The 21,861-nt window shown below is 40.1% G+C and overlaps 1 protein-coding gene across 8 annotated transcripts in view; it reads left to right on the top strand.

Moving 5' to 3' along the window:
- Lmpt (Limpet) overlaps positions 1–21,861 on the top strand; it is a 1,284,547-nt gene that overhangs the window by 1,167,751 nt on the left and 94,935 nt on the right. For 7 of the 8 annotated variants that reach the window (XM_067135221.2, XM_067135218.2, XM_067135222.2 and 4 more), the window contains 2 exons: positions 17,388–17,588; positions 19,596–19,770. In XM_067135221.2, coding sequence (XP_066991322.1) covers positions 17,388–17,588; positions 19,596–19,770 — 376 coding nt within the window. The remainder of the gene's footprint in view (positions 1–17,387; positions 17,589–19,595; positions 19,771–21,861) is intronic. The other variant, XM_067135224.2, reaches the window with a different exon arrangement.

The following is a 21,861-nucleotide window of genomic DNA, read 5'->3' as shown; positions in this document are numbered from 1 at the left end:
GCGCTGGCCTTCTGACTCCATCTTGGCAGGTTCGATCCTGACTCAGTCCGATGGTATTTGAAGATGCTCAAATACGTCAGCCTCGTGACGGTAAATTTATTGGCACGTAAAAGAACACCTGCGGGATAAAATTCCGGTATATCTACGTCTCTAAAATCCGTCTGAAGTAGTTAGTGAAACGTAAAAACAATAACATTATTATTATTATTATTATTATTATTATTATTATTATTATTATTACCGAGCGCGTTAATAGCATGGTACGGGCCTTGTTACTGTAGGCATGTATTCGGAAGATTGTGAGTTCAAACCACACCATCGGTAGCTCAGAAGATAGTTCTCCGTGGTCTCCGACTTTCACACCAAGCTTTGCCTTAATAATGTCGGCCACTCACGGCCGCTTTCTTTCCACTTCTAGCCCTTTTATATCCTAAAATCTTTCTGAGCTAGTGCGACGTTCAAGAGCAGGCTAACATTTTTATTATTATTACACGTTCATCGTTAGACGTTGCTATAACCTGCCTGTGTATGTCGTATCCTCAGAAACATAACAGAATGAGTTTCTTTCCTCTATTTTCAATATTAGTTTGTATCACTTTGACATTACCTTGGTCTGGAACCTGCACCATAAAAAGCTGATATTTGTGGCAAAATTATTTTAGTAGTCTTTAGGTAAATCTCCGATCACAAACGTGTTTATGTTAACCAACGTATTAATCGGGAAAGAGTGTAATGAAAGAGTATTCTCTGACACAGTATTCAACCTAAAAATATTTCCAGTCCTACAGTGTATGGTAACAGGCCAAAACCCATATCATACTTACAGTAACTTCATAGTACCAAGACTGTGTTTAATTTAGCTTTAGCTATTATAAGACTCTTGGTCCCTAATTTCTGACTTGCAAGGGATCTCCATTAATATTGTCCATGAATAAGATGGGGGTGCTGACTGTTATTTTATGGGGGATTACACCCACACAACCTTCCTATCAACAGTAATCAGAAGAATAAAGGAAGAAGCTCGCCTTTCCGAATAAAGACGGTTATTGGCCAACAGAGAGAAAATAAAAGGAAGGGCCTGAAAGGGCGTTGAAATAAAAGACTCCTTAAGCCTCGAAAACCTAATTCAACCGGGGTCCATAAAAGAAGGCAAATCCATCTTCGCACAATTCACGAGGGCCCAAGGAGAAGTGAAACATAAATGCATCCACTACCCGTATCCTCGGCACTCAACCGAAAAATAGATTGGTTAGTTATATGCTCGGCCGCCTTTGCCTCAGGAATTAACCTGGCACTAATTTTTGGCGTAGGTTGAGTGAACCTCAGGACCTTGAACCTCTCCAGATGAGGAAATCTAATTTATACATTTTTCTTCTCTCTTACGGGGTAATCGAAACTATGTCCTTCCGAGCATGCCTTTATCGCCTCGGCTAGGCCTTTCCTATTGTGTTCTATATCCATCCATAATCGGTTTAAAATTGGATTGGCCATTCAACCAGCAACAAACAACTAAACATGGAATTTTATGTGACAATTTCCACGTGTATGCATAAGTCTTTTCCGGTTTCACTAAGAGATGGCGCCAGCGAACCGTACGCAGCCTATGAATTTGACACATACGTCAGTTTGTTCGTCTGACATTATTCTACCAACACACACACACAAATTGAGTCCGCCAAACACTAGCGTCTGTGTTGTATCTTTCAGTGATCATGTCGACGTTTGTGCCTGAACATTTGTGGCACGCATTGCTTTTCTTATTTAATCAAAAGAAAAAGGCTGAGCAAAGTCATCGTTTGCTGGTAGAAACAAATGGTGAACACGTTTCATCGATTAGAACATGTGAGACATGGTTTCGGCAGTTTAAACGGGGTGATTTCAATGTGAAAGACAGTGCGCGCTCTGGTGGACCACAATAGAGCGAAGACTCTTGAACCCCGGCGAAACCGTTAATGCACAACGCTATCGCCAACAAATGATTCATTTAAATCACGCATTGATCGAAAGACGACCGGAATGGGGCAGAAGACATGGCAAAGTGATTTTGTTACACGATAATGCGCCGTCTCACACAGTAAAACCAGTGAAAGACACCTTGAAATCGCTTGGATGGGACATCCTTCCGCACCCGCCGTACTCTCCCGACATGGCGCCATCTATCACCTCTTCGCATCAATGGGGCACGCACTCGCAGAGCAGCACTTCAGCAATTTTGAGGCAGTTGGAAAATGGCTCGACGAATGGTTTGCCGCAAAAGACAAGCAGTTTTTCTGGCATGGTATTCATAACTTACCTGAAAGATGAGCGAAGTGTGTAGAAACCGATCGTCAATATTTTGAATAAACAAAAAATGAATTTCCCTTGAAAATTACGTGGTTTTTTACCACAAAACCCGGCAAAAGCGTATGCATGCACTTGGTTAAAGAATTCTTGAAGTATGTGCAAAGTTTATTGCAATCAGTCAGTAACATTGTGAGGTAAAATTTAGCTTTTTATATTTAATAACAATAACATATGTCTCTGGTGTATGATAGATTTTGAAACGGTTTTTTCTAACAGGGGGAAAACTTTACCACATTCACTAAGTAGGCCCTAGGTGTATTGATGTTTCGGTGTATGTTGTTTCTTTCTTCACCATCACTTTTATGGAATCCTTGTTTACTGGCTCGCTGCCACTGCGAATACTCTTCATCCACTATCAAGAAGAAATGTGCAAATTCATTCTTCTTTGTCGAGTTTTTCACAAGACTAAGTAACCATATTTTTATCAATGTGCACTTCTGAAAAGTGGTCTTTAGATGCTAAAAACACGACCTGGAAAACGCACTAGTGCTATGTGTGAACACAATAATAAACTGGAATATCGCAATCAAAATAAATCGATTGTAACAGAGACAATTCCAACTTGAATATCGATGACGGTGCACTTTAGTTAATATGATGGAGATGACGATTGGACTCGAATTAAAAAGGAATGGGTCAATCTCAAATGTCACGAGACCTAAAATTTACCGTAGAATCTCAACCAGTGAGATGTAACTTCATTTTTGAAAATATCGCTTGCATTGACCGGGGATAGAACCACGTCCACTTCGGTTAGTGTTCCACAGTGGTGGTCGATTAATTAGGTTTACAATTCAGTGCTCCCCACTGATCTACGACGTTAACCTAACACGCACGAAATAGAAAACACAAAGGGTAATGTCCGCGGCTTTCTTTAATCACGGCTCCATTGTCTCAAGGAATTTGGCACGTTAACAGGACGACATGGTTGTCTCGTACCCTCTTCTAATGGCATCTGCCTGTGTAACCTGCCTCACCTCATCCAAGTGTGTGATGTACGACGAGTGGGTCTTTGCCCACTCTGACGTTTCGCACTCCTCATTTCCCTTTGTACAGTGTGTGTGTTCCTGGAACTTGCCGCTTTCCATTTTCATGGTATGTTCACACACAAACACAGCTTAGTCTTCCAGGTCATTTGCTGTCACTCACCTAATACCCGTTTGCGTTACATTTCAAAATAACTAATAATCAAGCTGATACTTGGTAATTACGTTTAATTCTAAACATCTTACATACAGTGACTAGAGTATGAATTCTGAACAGCTTAGCGAAATGTCAGCGGTGATAAAAACTCATAAATATCGTTTCAGCGTAATTTCTAAGTCACTCTTTAGTATGTGCACTTGGATACTGAGGAGGGAATTTATAAATGTAATATACTGAAAAGGATTTGTGTTGTTAGGATCGCAGATATGTAAGCTATAATATCTCTGCATTTTCGTGGATATTAACCCAAAGTAGTTTACTGTAATATTTTACTGTACAATTGACATATTATATCATCTGATGCATAGTCAAGTTAATAAAATACGAAGATCCGTAACTTCCGCAACCACTCACTGCATACAGACATCCTCCTCCATGCTTTGATACAGGGATATTATAATCTGATTTAAATTCTATATTGTAAGTATTCCACAAAGCATGCTGTTTCCTTTTCACTTATTAATTGCGCCTGAATTCAATTACTATAACTTATTGCTTTTGTTTTATTTGTTGAACATTTCCCCATTATTCTCCTTCATATAGTACGGTACTTAATAGTGGCATTTTTCCCTGTATCACGCTTCCTAAATACACTAATTATTTTAATTAATAAATCACATTTAAAACAAGTTTCGAGCTATGCTTTCCTTCATAATGACACTTAAATCAATCAATCAATCAATCAGTCAGTCAGTCATCACTGATCTTCATTCAGGGCTATCGCCAAGGTGGCAGATTCTCTACCAGTTATTTTTTATTAAATTATTTCAAGGAAGTTTGAAATTTATCAATCGTATATCATTCTAGTCCCTAAATCATCTTCTTATAAACGAGTATTTGCCCCAATTTGCTCCATTGATTTTGTAACTTATTTATGGTATTACTCTATATAATATAGCATCATCAGCAAAATTCCTTATCTGTAATTCCAGTCCTTAACTCATATTATATATAAGAAGAGAGGTCCAATAATATTACCTTGCGGGAATCCCTTCTTAATAATTCTTAAGTACGTACCGTGACTTTCGATTAATTACTTCCTTTAGCAAATATTTTGAAGAGTGGCGGTGGTGCTGGAAGTACATCTGGGTAAGCATCCTGTATTTTGAAGAATTTTCGCTGATACGTTCTCGTATCTCCAACAGTTTACATTGAGTATTTTTTTTAATCCTTACCTTTTTGTTATTCGGTTAACCGCCCCTTCACTGTTAAGTGACATAACGGGGCATTACCTGATCATCAGCCCATTCCTTAAGAAGGAACAAGAAGGGTTTCAGATCTTTGTATACAGAATGTTCACAAGCATGTGGGAAGTAATCAGGGATGGATAGTACACCCCAAAACGTATCTATGAACATATGCTCTACGGTCGATCGGTTACGAGCTAAACCTGTTTTAGTTATTAGCTAGCATGTGGGAAAAGTTCGTATTTAGGATCAATCTTGGAGTCAACCATGCCATTACGGATATAGCAGTTCTGCGGCAGCGTTTGGAACAAGGTTGCCATCGAATACGTGCAATGCCTGGAATGTTCGAGCGCGTCCGACTGCCGATGAGGCGGCATGTTCAGGCGTGCATTGAGGCGCATGGTGGGCATTTTTATTATAATGCAGTATCCCTGCGTGTGCACCTAACATAGTGACAGCTACCCGATGTGGGATGTCCGGGGTAAGTCTATTACCAATACTTTCCGTACAAAGTTGGAAAGTTTGTAACTGTAGACACCCATCATCTTCTGAATGCAAACTTACAGCTAAACGACCCGTTACACTTAGTCAACGCGCTCAGTATCATCAATTCCTTGTATGTATCCTAAATCTCCTTATACTTCTCCTACCCTCTACAGCCGAGCTCATGAGACTCCCAAATAACGTACCTTCTCAATTCAGCCCCCTCAGCTTCGTCGTGTCTCCTCATTTCTAACTTATCCTTCATCTCTTCGTCGTGAATATCCCTTTGCCACCTGTTTGTCCTCAGAGTCGCTAATATCGTTCAATCGTTCGAGCCTGCCTAAGGTTCTTCAAATGGGGAAGCCTTAAATTATTCTCAACAGCTAAATAGACGCAGCCCAGCCCAGTCACGAAAGAGCAAACTAAGTTCAGGATGAGATTTGCCTTAGATGATTATCCGGTTTTACTTCGCCTTTGAACAATAATCACCCCTTACGTCATAATACTCTTGTATGACCTTTGACATTAATCTGTAATTTTTATAACAAAATAGACTTCTGCGCCATTATGATCAGATTGACTCATCGACAAAAAGAAGTCACGCACTAAGGAGTTGTCATATTGCTGAAATATCGGCATGCTGTTACAGTTGGTGACATGATTAGGTGAACGATTTTACCACCAGAGGTCGTGAACGTGCCGCCACCCGTGGCCTGTTTAAAGGCTCGCAGAGGCTAATCGTTCGTAATGGAAGGCCGCTTCTGGTTGTGGAAATATCGTCGACCACGCGACATGCTTCTAGCACGCCATCGAAGAGATTTCGTCGAGTTACCAGAATTTGAGAGGGGTACATTATTGGAATGCGCGAGGCAGGATGGTCGTATCGAAATCACCGGCCCCTACGCCGTTCTGGCCAGATTGTTAGGGCGCGTTGTGACCAGTAAATATTTGAGAGCACGCCCACGCGGCATCTGGGCTTAGGACGCCCTCGACTGACCACCAGAAAAGAGGATCGTCTGATCCTCCGACAAACAAGGGCAAATCCATCTGTTACTGCGTTCGCCATCGAGGCAAAGGAAGCACCATCGTTATAGGCCCCTGTGTCTGCCGGAACTATTAACAGGCGCTTGGCCGAAGGAAATTTATTCTCACGGCGCTCATTACGTGTCTTTCCATTGGCATCTACCCACAGTGGTGTCGTGGACGACAAATCTGGAGTGCAACAGCCTGGAACTGGGTTGTCTTTAGTGACGAATCATGGTTCTCTTTGTTCTCTGACGCCGGCCGTCTCCGTGTCTGGTGGTCCCGTGGTGAGTGCCTCATTCCTGCCTTTGCTCTAGCGCGGCACATCGCCCACACTGCTGGTGTGCTCGTCTGGATGGGAGATTGGGGAAGGAGGAGGGATGCATTTCATGCGACGGACATTGACAGCACAGCGTTATTTGCAGGACATCCTACGGCCGCAGTCGTTGCCTTTCATGTTATGGCTTCCAGTGTTTTTTCAGCAGGATAATGCTCGGCTGCACAGAGCAAGGGTATCACAGGAATTTCTTCGCAACATTGCCATACATCATGACCTGCCCGATCGCCAGATCTATCAACCATCGAACTTATCTCGGAGCACCTGGAGCGCAACTTCGGCAGCGTAGTAGTTTTCATGAACTAGAGGACCTGTTGCAGCAATTATGGACAGATTTGCCGTAGGATATCGTATGGAACTTGTATGCCTCCATGCCCGCTCGTATCACATCTTGTATCTAAGGTAGAGGCAGACCTTATACTAGTGTCTCATGGAAAGGTTTTCAGTATCTTCCGCAATGAACTATTCTTTTACTCTGATACAATCACTTGCTTACATCAATGTTACCGTCATTCGTATCAAGTTTGATACGATTCTGACAGCTCCTAGGAAACCATCCACTCTTAACAGTAATTATAGGAACTGGAAGAGGGTATCGGTCAAAGAAAGGGCCACAAAGAGCGTAAATTTCTAAGACTTAGGCATTAAATATGTAGAAACGTCGGTGTCGAAAAGAATCGCACTTGACCACGAGAGATCAAACAGGAAATATGAAAGCGAAGAGCCACACAAATAAGTGCAAGCAAACGAATATGGAATGAATTATTCATGAAAACCTATAATAATTTGAATAGTGTAAGTAGCCTTAGTATATTTTGTAAGAACAAAAACTACGTGCCAGAAATATTTAAATGTTCTAAATCTGGTAGGAATACAACACTTCAAAAGAAGTTAAAGTTTTTAAACGATAGCCGTTACTAAAACAACAGATCAACAGTTAACTCAAGGAACTTGCTATAGACTATTTGGCCCATGAATCGGTGATGAATTCGGTGTAAGAATATCGGAAAATTCAGCCAATTACAGTCGCCTATCACTCTCATTTTATCACACCTATGGTACTTGCACTTGTTTTCCTGCAATTCATTATAACAGCGCACTAAAACATCTTGATAGAGTACTAGCAGAAGTACCCGTTCTTTGTACGGGTTGTCAGAAACTGGCTTTAGTTACTCATACTATCGGTGTGACTGACTTCATTAGATATTTATATCACTGGTGTATTTATTTAATACGTAGAAATTATTTGTCATGCTTGGAATTATAGTGTATCTTCTTCTTCTTTTCTTCATGGGGGCTCTAGATATTAGTACCTACTTAGCGTCGACCTCTAAATCTTTTGCTACCGTGTTTTTCCTTCATTTCCACCTAGATATACCTGCTCCCTTCACAAAGCTGCAGGTTTAGTGTAAGTATACTTCCCTTATAGATAGTACCTCAAATATAAATATTATTGAATGTATTTGTTTGATCCGACATTTCGTAACTATTACAAATGATCAAGGAAATACGCGATGCATAAAAGAAACTACTATAATTATCGAGAATTAAAATTCCCAGAGCTTGTCACTCATGTCGCACATCATATAGTGAATCTGAGTATAAATGTTGAGATGATGAAGCTTACAGCCGACATTTTGGAAGGCTGCGGCCCAAAAGAGTTGTAAGTGAAATATAAAATCCACAGTTCTAGCTAGCCCTTCAGGCAAGCAATTCAATGTTGAAAACATCCTAGGGATATGAGCTACGAATTTTAGGTAAATAAAGTATAATACAGTATGAGAATATATTAATGAACGTAGGTTTTCGTGGCTCATTGTATTAAAATAAATAAATAAATGTGCTCCGTGGATAGTACGGTCGTGACTTCCATGTCCCTTCGAAGAATTTCTTTGCTCACTGTCGGAGGCAGACCTTCACATGCCCTGATGAAGGCCAATGCAGTTCGACGGAAGTATCGGCTTTATTCAATATATATCTTCCTCTTCTACGGCTTTTCCCACACCTGTGGGGTCGCGGGTGCGAACTGTGTTGCACATGTGTATTTGGCCCTGTTTTACGGCCGGATGCTCTTCCTGCTGCCAACCCGATGTGGGTGTTTTTCTGCGGTGATTGGTAGTGTAGTGAGTTGTCTGAATATGAAGGGGAAAGTGTTGGAAGAAACACGAACACCCCGTCCCCGAGCCAGAATAATTAAACACGATTAAAATCCGCGACTCGACCGAGAGTCGAACCCGGGACCCTCTGAACTGGATGCCTCAACGCTGACCGTTCAGCCAATGAGTCGGGCGGCTTTATTATAGATATATATATATATATAAATGATTTTAATCCAGTTAGCACATTTCTTTATTTTTATGAGAATATATTCTATATTTTTTCCTAAAAATTGCAATCCTTTTCTTAGTCATCGTTATCCTGTCGATTAAATTAACAGTTTGCCTTTTTCTACCACTAGGAGCGCTAATGCGAGTCAATTCATTCTTTCACTTAAACACCAGCACGAATGCTAATGTGAGTCAATGCAGAGTTTCACGTAAACCTTTATAACTACATTCGGTGTGGCCATTTTTCAAAAATCAATAAATGCGTGATGGTATTGAACCAATGGACACATTACAGAAATAATTATGTAAATAAGTTCATTTGATTCAGATTCGAATTAAAAAGAAAACGAGTAAAGAAACAAGCGATTTTAGGCTGGTTTTCCGGAAATTCATTTAGGCCGGAAGTGATTTTCGATTATTTTTTTCTCTTCATTTTGAGAGAGCTATCCAATAATCACAATTAGAAACATTTCCGGGCCCTTTAGCACTTCAACTTCCGGCACAATTGAGGAAATTGCTTAATTTTATGTTTTTCATAGTATGGGAACTCGTACTTTGTCTGCTAAATGTAAGAAATGTTTTCCATATTAAAAACAGAACATTTCCGTTCTGAAACGTTTGTTCTCTGAATACTTTGTCTGCTAACTGTAAGAAATGTTTTCCATATTAAAAACAGAACATTTCCGTTCTGAAACGTTTGTTCTCTGAATAGGTTATCAATACCTATGGATTTGATTTGATTTGATTTGATTTGATTTGATTTGATTTGATTTGATTTGATTTGATTTGATTTGATTTGATTTGATTTGATTTGATTTGATTTGCATATGTTCACTTTTATTATCATTACTTATTTAATGTTGTATTCGTTAAATATTCAAAATAAGAACAACTCGACCTCCAGATTCTCTCAAGGTAAATTCTGGAACTCTCGTTATTAATCATTTAAAAAAAGTATTCTAGTTAAACCACGAACCTACTACGCTGGGAGAGGTGATACTTCCAAGTGGCGGATAGCGGGATCCTAACCGGCTTGCCGGCGGACTTGAGTGAAATAAAATAACTCTCGCGGACCAAACACACAGCCTCCCGTGAGTGGACGACGCAGACGAAGAATACACCCACGGTATCTCGTGCCTGTCGTAAGAGGGGTCTAAAAGGGGCGACCAAGGGATGATCGAATTAGAACCATGAGACTACTTGTAATTAGTACCATCACCCAGGGAACACCATTGGTCGCCTTTACTTGCGATTAGTACCATTATGTTAGGTTCACAATAGGTTTATGATTAGTAGCAACATAGTGTGAATTAGGGTGTGATTTACAGTACCCGAGATTAGCGCCACTACATGCGAAACACCACGGGCTTACGTTGTCTGTAATCAGTACCATTATGCGAGAAACACCACAGGTTTGGGCGTTGCCTGTGATTAGTACCACTATATGAGCGACACCGTGGGTCTGCGTTGCTTGTGATTAGTACACCTATGTGAGGAACACCATAGGTTTGCGCTGCCTGTAAGTGGCGCCGCAATGAGAGAAACGCCATAGGTCTGCGTTACATGCGCGTATTACATTACCTGTGAGTAGTACCATAATGTGTGGAATACCGCGAGTCTACGCTACTTTCGATTAGTACCGCAACATAACAAATGCCGTGGTTCTACTTTACTAGCGATAAGTACCATTGTGAGGGGCCGATGACCTGGATTTTGGACCCCTTTAGACAACAAGCATCATCGATTCAGGATTGCGCATTAGAAGCAGTCTCTTGGTCAGTAATACTACTGTTTATGATAGTTTCTGGGAATGTGGGGCATTGCGGGTCGGATCCACTGATGGTTTTAAATTAATATCCATCCATTCATTCTTCGTCATCACGTTTTGAATTCTGGTCAATGGATGATTTTGGACTTTTAAATTGTCATTACATTTCGTCTCATTTCGTACCATTAGAGGCCGATGACCTAGATGTTAGGCCTCTTTAAACAACAAGCACCCATCATCATCATCAACAACAACAACAACCTTTAGTTAACAGCTACTGTTAATTCGTTCTAAAATTCGTACTTGTCTTCACATACTAGAATATGTCCTCACCCCGGAAACAATGGCTAGTTCCAGGAAGTTCATCCCCTGGTCAGTATTAATCACTGAAGGGTAGCTTAGGGTTAATAACCAGGCAGTGCTCTAAACTTGTTCTCTCAAGGGTTAGATGCTTGCATGTTTATTAATTAGGTGTCGGCTCGCCGGTATTGTCCACTAGAGGTCATTGCCCAGAATTCGCTTGCCCCTCGATTCTCATTCATAACAGCACTATGTTCATCACAGGAAATTATGTATCTTGTGAGATGTAATTGTAACTAACAACTATAAATAATTATACAATCGTGTTGAAATATAGACTCAGGAGATAAATCTAAATTTTAGTTCTCTTTCAAGAAAAAAAGATAGAAAGAACTTGAGCAATGAGTTTTCCCCCATGTATTAGTAGGAAATGTAATTAGTTTGGTTTACTGATCGGGATAACTAGATGTTGAGCCTAACCTTCACAATACCTTCAACGGTATCGATTATTGTTGCCATTGGCGCTGTCACGGCCCGTACTTATAGACATGATACGCTATACGCGTTTGGGCTTATGCAGTGTCATGAAAATAAGTTGAAATTCTTTATGTTTCGCAGCAAGAAGCCTTTCTTGTGAACAGTCGAGATGTCTTCTGATGACGCAGAGCACAGTTCTCTGCGAAACGTAAAGAATTTCACCTTATTTTCTTGACACGGAATAAGCCCAAAAGCCTATATAGTTTCATATCTATATGAAAATAAATATAAATAAACAATAGCCTAAATATAATTCCGCCAATAAGACGCTCACACTCTTAGATGGATGGTATAAAAACACGAGCTCTCCAATATAAACATGTACCGCAGTCCTAGTGTAGAGCTGAACTATCACCTGACCACACATTATCACATAAATATTCGGCGCGAAAGGAGACTAAACTATGGACTAAAAACCTATAAGTGGAAAATATGAATTCCACTAATTAGGCTTTTAAACTTTATCTCAGACTAGCAAATGTGCCCGTGCTTCGCCTTGCTTTCTACATCGTATACAGATTTGTACATAAATTACTCTACACGCGGTAATTGAGATTATATTAAATTTATTAAAGTGCAGATCTCCACTTCGAGATTCACTACTCCTAAACGGTACATCATATTAACAAACGGTTTGCAACACCTGACGCCCCATTTATCCTTCTACATGTTTGGTTCTAAAACATTTTCTCGTATGATACAGAACATTTTGGAAAGTGAGAGGGTTACATGGAAAAAAAGTTTACTGTAGAAGTTACGAGTTCAGTTTAAATTTTGGTAACTTTTATTTTATTTCTCAGTCGATTGTGCTCCTAGAAGAGCTTTGGAGGTAACTTCTAGGGAAGCAATTTGAGAGATCCAATTATTTAGTGCCCAATGATTAGTGCAGCTTCAAGGAGGGCAATTGTTAGTTAATCGATATGTTATTCTGAATTAGAAATGTTTCTAGGTATTTAATAACTAGCTGTTTTAGTTTAAGTTGATGTCCGTTCTACAATCTGTATCTCATATTTTGATGATGATAATTTTAAAAAGTCTGTCATTCCTTCAACTGACGTCAAGAAAATTAATGTAGCATAAGGGGAGAAGTTAGCTGCATGAGCATACATAATGCGGGTAGCACGACGATAACTGGATTTTTTTAAGGTATTGGACTAATTGCAGGCTAGTTTGGCGAGATTGAACTCAAGATATGTACAGTATGATTCCACTCTTAGTTCCCAATCTTGCGTACCTCTTCCGTCGAATATGTAATAAGAGAAATACTGTAGGGCCTATAGCTTTCATCCACTAACTGAGTTAGTTCATATTCATGTTGTCTTGGAAATATAATATTAAGACGATGTCTTACTATACTGTATACCATATTTTATTAACTTATCTGGACAGATACTTCATCAACATAGACGAAACAGTGTACAGTACGACACGGTATTCCTTGACATTTCTAATATTTTACGGTACGAGATTTGAATATAGAAGGGAGTTACAGCTGATGGTCAGAGCCACTGGCGGCCGCAGTTAATCCTAGCCAGTGGTTGAGGGTTTGTTGAAATGAAAATACGTGTACCTGTGGTTCGGAACTATATCATTAGTCACGTAAAACTACAAGCTCACTTTAGTTGCATCCACCCCCTCCTCGAGCACGACTGACTGGGGAGCAATCTTGTAAAGATTGTGGCCTTATTTTAAGTAGCGCGAGTTTTCTGGGCGTGTCCCATGTCCGGAACAGCCTTGACCCCCTGGAGGTGTGAAGGGTGTGTCTTGCCGTAATCCAGAGTAGAGCGGATGCACACGAATAGCTGCAGCTTCAACTTCCTTGGGCCTCACCAGACCAAGGACACGAAGTAATATGCACGATAAGTACTTTAGCAAAGAAATTGTGCAGAATATGTCGGGTAACTTCATATTAATTCCGATGATATTATATTATCCTTCCATATTTCATTCTGTTTTGAAGAAACTTTCCATCGGGCGAGTTGGCCGAGCGGTTAGAGGCGCGTGGCTTTGAGCTTGCATCCGGGAGATAGTGGGTTCGAATACCACTGTCGGCAGCCCTGAAGATGGTTTCCCGTGGTTTCCCATTTTCACACCAGGCAAATTCTGGGGCTGTACCTTAATTAAGGCCACGGCCGCTTCCTTCCAACTTCTAAGCCTTTCCTGTCCCATCGTCGCTACAAGACCTATCTGTGTTGGTGCGACGTAAAGCCACTGGCAAAAGAACTCTCTGGGTTATCAACGAGTGAAAAACGGGTGTCTATAATAATAATGAAGTAAATTAGTGGCTGCATACTAGTTGCGCTGGGCTGAGCGGCTCAGACGGTTAACCCTTTGGCACTCAGCCTATATGCAGGGGTTTGCTCGAAGACACTCAGACTAATTTCTGTCATTTTCCAAACCAAATTACAAAAAATCAACACGTAAACAGTTTAACACATATTAAAATAAAATAAATCACACTAATACAAAAAACTATGAGCATTTCAGAAATGAATATACCTAGGACGTATTGATATTGGTAAAGCCAAAACAAATTATTAAATTTCGAAAATAAATTTTAAAAGATAATTTTTGGTTTTCAATGACTGAAAAATCGGACATTATTGCGTCTTCCTTCTTTACTCTTAGATGTGAAAGAAAGAATATTTAATTCTGAATAATTTGATATCAATATGGTGTGTGTGCTGCAATTCACTCATGAAGCATGTCAAAAACGTTATTCACTGTATATGGAACGGTCATCGATGTCAGGTCCTCGCGGTCCGATGCACGGTGAGCAGCTGTGACTGTGTCATTTCTCACATAATGGGAATCACTTTCGGCAAAGGAGGTCATTATTACTGTCTAAATCATCTGAAAATTCAAGGATATCGGCCTCATTCGGCCTTGAATATGGCCTAGCCATTGCGATAAAAAGATGACGCAAGCACGTGCAACAACGGAGTTATGAAAAGGAGTAAAATTATAGTTCGCGAAGTACAGCGAACACACGATATACCAAAGAAACGAAACATACTCTAAACGGTGAAATTTCATTTGTCGAAAATAAAAATATTTTGTGGGGCTGGTGGATATATCTGTAGAGTAAAACGCAAATTCAACGCTTTAAGGTACCGTCACGATCAACTGAAATGGCGTATGGCTTTTAGTGCCGGGAGTGTCCGAGGACAAGTTCGGCTCGCCAGGTACAGGTCTTTTGAATTGACTCCCGTAGGTGACCTGCGCGTCGTGATGAGGATGAAATGATGATGAAGACGACACATACACCCAGCCCCCGTGCCGGCGAAATTAACCAATTAAGGTTAAAATTCCCGACCCTGCCGGGAATCGAACCCGGGACTCCTGTGACCAAAGGCCAGCACGCTAACCATTTAGCCATGGAGCCGGGCGTCACGATCAACTGTTACGATTTAACAGCCACGCAAATGACCAAAATCCCTAAATAGGACAGAGTCGATGTATCGGCGCCGTGAGCTTTCTCGCCATAACCTCTCGCGCCGATAGATCAGCGCGCTGAGTGCGAAAGGGTTAAGGCACTGGCCTTCTAACCCCGACTTGGGAGGTTCGATCCTGGCTCAGTCCGGTTGTATTTCAAGGTGCTCAAATACGTCCGCCTCGTGTCGGTAGATTTACTGGCGCGTAAAATAACTCCTGCAGGATTAAATTCCAGCGTCTTGGCCTCTTAGTGGGACGTAAAGCCAGTAACAGTACATACTAGTTGGGGACGGATCCTCTGTCAGAGCTGTAATAAGCATCCGACTTGCGGATACATGGCTAAACGTGAACATATTACACCGCCTGACAAAAAAAAATGAAGCTCCCAGAATGGAAGGAAACGAAATGAATGAGAGGGACAAACAACTACTCAGACATATATTTGATCGATTATTACTACATTTACTTCCGAAGAAAGCGTCTAGTTAGTTTATAGATTGAGAAAATTTTACAGTAGAGTTATTCCGTGTTCACTAAAAACCGCGATTGGTTTCTGAAGTGTTATATATATATCAGGTTATTACTCTCTCTAGATTGAGTCGTAACACGAAAGCTTATCTAACCGCTGCATCTTGTCGCGGATGTCTAGCTTATCTTACCCAATCCTATTTCCACTATTACCATTATTATCATTGCATATTCGGACACGGCTACGCTCTGTATCAGTAGCAGATGTTTTGCTTGCCTTAGAGTCACCTTGCTACATAGAGCCAGTTTCATTAGGTAAACATGACAAGAGACCTCCCGGCTAAGCGCTCTTTCACATTACCTATGAATGAATGTTAGAAAATGCAACCCGCAGCGCTGAACTGCTTGAATAGTTGCTGCTCTCCATACGTCACGGAGCTCCTCAGGCAGGTCGGAAATAATACTCGTTTTACCAGTCTCACCCGTTTGCGCCGTGAACTCTTGCTAAATAATGTTTTTATTCTCTTTGCGTTTTTATTAATGAATTTCATCTCGCAAAAAGAATGAGCGTCTCTTTACATGGCGGCCTGTCTATTACACTGATTCATAGGAAAATAATCATCAATAAGGCCTCTTTTGATAGTCCTAATAGTGAACCTTAATTTTATTTGTACCGTGTTCAGTGCACTAGTATTTTGAGTGTATTCATCACCAACTGGTGCTAGCTTTTCTCAGTCATCTGCCTCATTTTAGTACATTTAGTACCATAGCTTTATTCCTGTGCACACACGGTGTGTTTCAGTGTACCGATTAATAGACACAGCTGTTAATTTTGAATACTTCATATTCTCTTTAGTACTGTTCATACAGGGTGCGTAATGTCTGGGTGCTTTTGTCGCTATCATCTGACGTAGGCAGCCGTGGTTCAAATCTCGGCCATTGCTTATGGGTGGCTTGTAAGTCTTGTAAGACTACAAGCTTGTTTGCTTACTTGCTTTGTATTGTTGTGAATGCGCCGAAAATGGCTATTCTGAATATGAGTTTTCCATAGGCTTTCTTACCGTCGCATTAAATAAATTTCAGATACCGTAGCTCTGGACCCTAGTACATATGGCTAACTTAACACTCTTGCAGGTTATGAAACATTTCCACACTAACAAGTGACCCACTCTGCTACGTAAAATACCAAGAGCTTTCGTAAAAATATTTCATGGCCATTATTTTAGTTCCTGAAAATGCAAATCAACAGTTAAAAATAAGTGAGATAGTATTATTCTTAAAACTTTAAGTTTAAAATAGCAGTAGTTTATGAATCCTAAGTGACAAACTGTAAATCGTGTCACGAATATAAATTTCGTTCTGTACTTTTATTTTTGAATCTGGGTTAGTATTATGTATTGCCAGCGGGATTCAGAGTAACGAATAGCAATTTCCCTCTCGAGAGGAGAAAAGTGACGTCACTAGCTTCTCACCAAGGAGGCTGTGATTCGAATACCGGTCACTGAATATGAGTTCTATTAAATGAAAGTTCATTCCAGTGGATCAAGTTCTTTGATTCGAATACCGACCCATGAATATGAGTTTTATTAAGTGAAAATTCACCGTCCAAAAGATCAGATTTATTGTAAGTGATTACGATATCAACAGTCACGTAAGACTATAACTACTTCATTTTTTTATTCTCTTAACCTTTATTCACATTTTAGCGTAAAAGAAAACTTGTTGTTTTACGTCTCTCTTGATGTTTTGGTCATAGTCATGAAACCTCTAGTTTTATCTCCGTACCAAAAGGGCGTAACGTTTCATTCTAAAATCCTACATACTTTGGCTGCGATTCGAACCACAGTCCCCTTGGTGAGAGGCCAGTGACGATACCACATTTGTGTACTTCAGTAGAAAATGCTATAACTTGTGTATGTGTATGTGCACTTCCCTTGGTTAATAGCCTAACGAAGATGGTGTTCTTGTTACAGTTGATTTTCAGCGGCGAGTACACGAAGGCGATGTCCAAGGACTGGCACTCCGGCCACTTCTGCTGCTGGCAGTGCGATGAGTCGCTCACTGGTCAGCGGTACGTGCTGCGAGATGACCACCCCTACTGCATCAAGTGCTACGAGTCCGTGTTTGCTAACACCTGCGAGGAGTGCAACAGGACTATCGGCATAGATTCCAAGGTAAACTAATTTTGTTGTTTAGGAACAAATATTGGCTGGTAGCCTTAGCTCAGGGGGCAAGGTGTGATACTCTGTGTGATGCGTCTGCTGACTACGGACTTACAGTACGTGTTTGAGACGTCTTTATCACTGCTAACACTTTTCGTAACCAACGTTGTGTAGTCTGCAGAGTAGTATGATAAGGATAAAAAAATGTTTCCAAATTGAATTTAACTGTTTGGTTAATAAGGACTAAAAGTCAAAATTAGAAGGAGAACCAATGCATATCCCTTACAATCCACTCCTACCAATGAAGTAGTAAGTCTGAAGACCAACCACATGTCTAGATTTATGCGCTTAAATTTGTTGACGACCACGAAGCCTCTATATGAATCTGATATTGCCTCCATTTAATTGTACCAGGTTCCTGATTTTCATCTCATCTATCTGACCTTCCTTTTGAACTCTTCCTCTCTCAACAGTGTTAATTTTACGAGGCCTGAGCAGTGTTAATGTCACGCCCTTCGGGCCCTTCCCTTTCTTTTAGCGAAACCTTCATTCTTCGAAGGGTCTGGCTTTTTCCTTTTCCACTTGTGATGAAAGTTAAGAGGGGATGGTTGCCTAGTTTTACTTCCCCTTAAAACAATACTTGATTCTATGTTATAAAGTGTGTCGTATCTTGTGGCTCTTCTCTGTAGGTTGATCTAAGCCACTTATAGTAAATAGCATTTCTTCTCTGCTCCCTTTAGCTTCCTTTAAGGCATTATTGAAATATCAGTTCGTTAGCCCAGATTCTCAGTACGCCTTCGGTGCCAATTCGAAAGCCTGACTTTGGACTTTGATTGCAATATATGCTTTAATGTACCGGTTAGCTCATTCTTTTGTAAATCTCATATATATTATTTTTCTTTACAGTAGATGTTAATTAATAGGAAAATATAAATAACATAAATATGAGTAAATGATTTAAAAGAATGAATCAAATTGAGACTTGCGAAATGGTCAGTGAAACTGAAAATAAAAAATATATGAATATATGAAGAGTGAATCAAATTGAGACTTGGGAAATGGTCAGTGAATAATAAAATAAAAAATAATTACTTCTTTCACATGAAAAATTCCCGCGTACTTTCTAACAGTTTTGATTCTAGATTAATTCAAAACTAAGGCTGATTTTTGTAAAGCCATGATCGATGTCAACGCAGTTGGTTAGTTGTCCAAGTCATGATTGTTTATATGTAGGTTGGGTTTTCTTACCGATGCTTTTACTCTACTCGTACTTCTACGATCTGTGTTAATACTTTGGCTGGTAAACTGTTCCCCATCTGCAGTATTTGTAAAGTGGTGCGATTATGCATTTACTCTGTGGATGCTTTCGCTGATTCCCGATCCATTATTCTTTTCGATCATATCAGTCGCACCATATTTCCATTAATATCTTCTCCTATGGCTTAATGTATTTAGTAATTCCTTAATTTCTATTTCTTTTCCAGTCCTTTCTCTTGTCGATTTATCTCGAAATTTTAGACCTTGTGATCTCTGTCCGTTTATATGCTGAAAAATTTCGAAACACTACTGTCATATGTGGAGTACACCCTTAGCCCGCTATAATCTTCTTTGAATTATCCAGAACTATTCACTCCTTCCGATCGTAACCCTACATGTTCTCTCTCCAGGAAAGGTTAATGTGTCTTCATGTTTCATAGTCTTATCACGGTTTCTGTCGTATCCTGAAAGCAAGTGGCACAGTAGTTCATTCAATTCTCGTTATAGATTTTAACTCTCTTCTTCTTTGTACGTATGGCTCTTTAAATATTTTCATTCAGAAATTAATACTGTGTTATCATTTTATTAAAATTTGGTGCAGAAATGCGCCATTATTACGTAATGATGTATATTCGCTGAACTTCTTTCTTGGGTCCTTTTTATTCTGATACTTTTCTTTTTCAATAAACGTAATGCGTTAGTTATTACGAGTAACTGAAATAGTATTTACTGTTTACTAATTCTGATGATTGATTTTGGCAGGACTTGTCGTACAAGGACAAGCATTGGCACGAGGCATGTTTCCTGTGCACCAAGTGCCGTGTTTCCCTGGTGGATAAGCAATTCGGCTCGAAGGCGGACAAGATCTACTGCGGTAACTGTTACGATGCCCAGTTCGCCTCCCGCTGCGATGGCTGCGGCGAGATTTTCCGTGCTGGTGAGTACCTGTTTCACGTAAAGTTAAGTAAACTTTATAGTCCCTTTGTGAAAGGTATCAAACGAGTTCATTAAAATATTTGGGTAATGTTTATACTTAGGTTGTTAAATAGGATCTTCCGTTGTGAATTTCTGTTGATAACATTTCTATACTACACTTATTGTGCACATAGCACCGACCAGCAACAATCCATTATTCAGAAATAATTTCGTTTGATTATTTCTAGCTTGGTGCAGCCCTTGTAAGGCAGGCGCTTTGGCGAGGGTGGGTGGCATCTGCTGTGTATGGGAAATTTCATGATATTGTGGTACAGGGTAATGTTATTTGCGGTGTGTGAGTTTCAGAAAGGTTGGGAACAGCATGAATACCCAATTACAGAGCGCCGGGCTGAGTGGCTCAGACGGTTAAGGCGCTGGCCTTCTGACACCAACTTGGCAGGTTCGATCCTGGCTCAGTCCGGTGGTATTTGAAGGTGCTCAAATATGACAGGCTCGTGTCGGTAGATTTACTGGCACGTAAAAGAACTAAATCCCGGCACCTCGGCGTCTCCGAAAACCGTAAAAGAGTAGTTAGTGGGACGTAAAGCAAATAACATTATTATTTTCAATTACAGAGCCAGGGGAATTAATTATTTAAAATTAAAATTCTCAGTGAAGTCGTAAATTGATCCGGCGGCTCCGAAGACCGAAGGCCAAAATGCTGACTACTCAGCCTTTGAGACGGAAAAACTGAAATGCTTGTTGTGTATTCTGATTTGGAAAGAAACATTTATTACCTGTAAATATTGCACTTCCATTAGTGCTGCAGTTAAGTTTCTCAAATTATTCTAGCAATTTCATCTCGGCTATTAAAAGTGATGAATTCCCAGTTTCTTTGATAATCACCTCTATAATAATCTACGTTATATGGATCTGCCTAGTCAATACTTATTTGTGACAACAAATTGTTATCTGCATTTTATTTAGTTCATTTCATGTTTCGGGTCTCCATTCTAATCCCTTCATCAGCCTTCTTACAAAATACTCTTAGCATATAAAAACATTTCATTCTATTACTGTTACACGTTTCCTAAAATAATTGAAATACATGACCTTAAAAATAGTGGTTGCTGGTACACTTTTAAAACATTATTATAACTTATTACATGTACTTGTCATTAGACACAATTGTCGTGATAAAAGATAAAACTTCACTACTGGAACCTTACTTGTTCAATATTTTAAAAGACACTCGTTCGCTGCCGGCGGTAGACGTTCACATGAGCTTCATATATATTCGCAGTCATTAGAGAGTGGTGGGAACCCTGGCTGAATAATAATAATAATAATAATAATAATAATAATAATAATAATAATAATAATAATGGGAAATTTAAACAACATGGATTCCCCTTACAGACCAATAGAAAAACATTTCAGTGTATTGATACAAGAACAAAACAAAGGACTATGCAATAGAGAAGTGAAAATGAAAACCTACAACCTGTTTTCCAGTCTTTAGACCGGATCAGGAATGTAATGAATGAAACATATATAGGCTACTATTACAATGAGGTCGCCACTCCCAAGGTGATTGTTAATGACTAATAGATGCAATGAAATGATAATGCAGAGTGTTGCTGGAATGAAAGATGACAGGGAATACCGGAGTACCCGGAGAAAAACCTGTCCCGCCTCCGCTTTGTCCAACACAAATCTCACGTGGAGTGACCGGGATTTGAACCACGGTATCCAGCAGTGAGAGGCCGACGCGCTGCCGTCTGAGCCACGGAGGCTCTTTACCTCTTTTATGCATTTAATAAAGTTATTGTTGCTAAAACATCCTGATCATTGTTGGGCCCCGCAGTTTTTCATGTTCTGTACGGCCATAATTCTCCCTGAAGTTATGTCAGTCTGTCAACAGACAGCAGTTTGTATGCTGTAAGTGTGCTGCTATCTATGGAGTAAGTACTGTAACTCTGCACACGTGATATGGCTGCAGTAATAGTTCACGCGTATCCCGTTAGGTGGCCGCAAAGAAATCGAAGCTTTGAGTTAAATCACGTAGCGACCACCAGAGCGCTTAAGTGACTACTCAGTCTTCAAGCGTGGT

This window comes from Anabrus simplex, chromosome 1 (assembly GCF_040414725.1).
Source record: "Anabrus simplex isolate iqAnaSimp1 chromosome 1, ASM4041472v1, whole genome shotgun sequence".
Lineage (NCBI taxonomy): Eukaryota > Metazoa > Arthropoda > Insecta > Orthoptera > Tettigoniidae > Anabrus > Anabrus simplex.
Note: the sequence above shows the minus strand (reverse complement) of the source record. Positions and strands in the feature narration are given on the sequence as shown.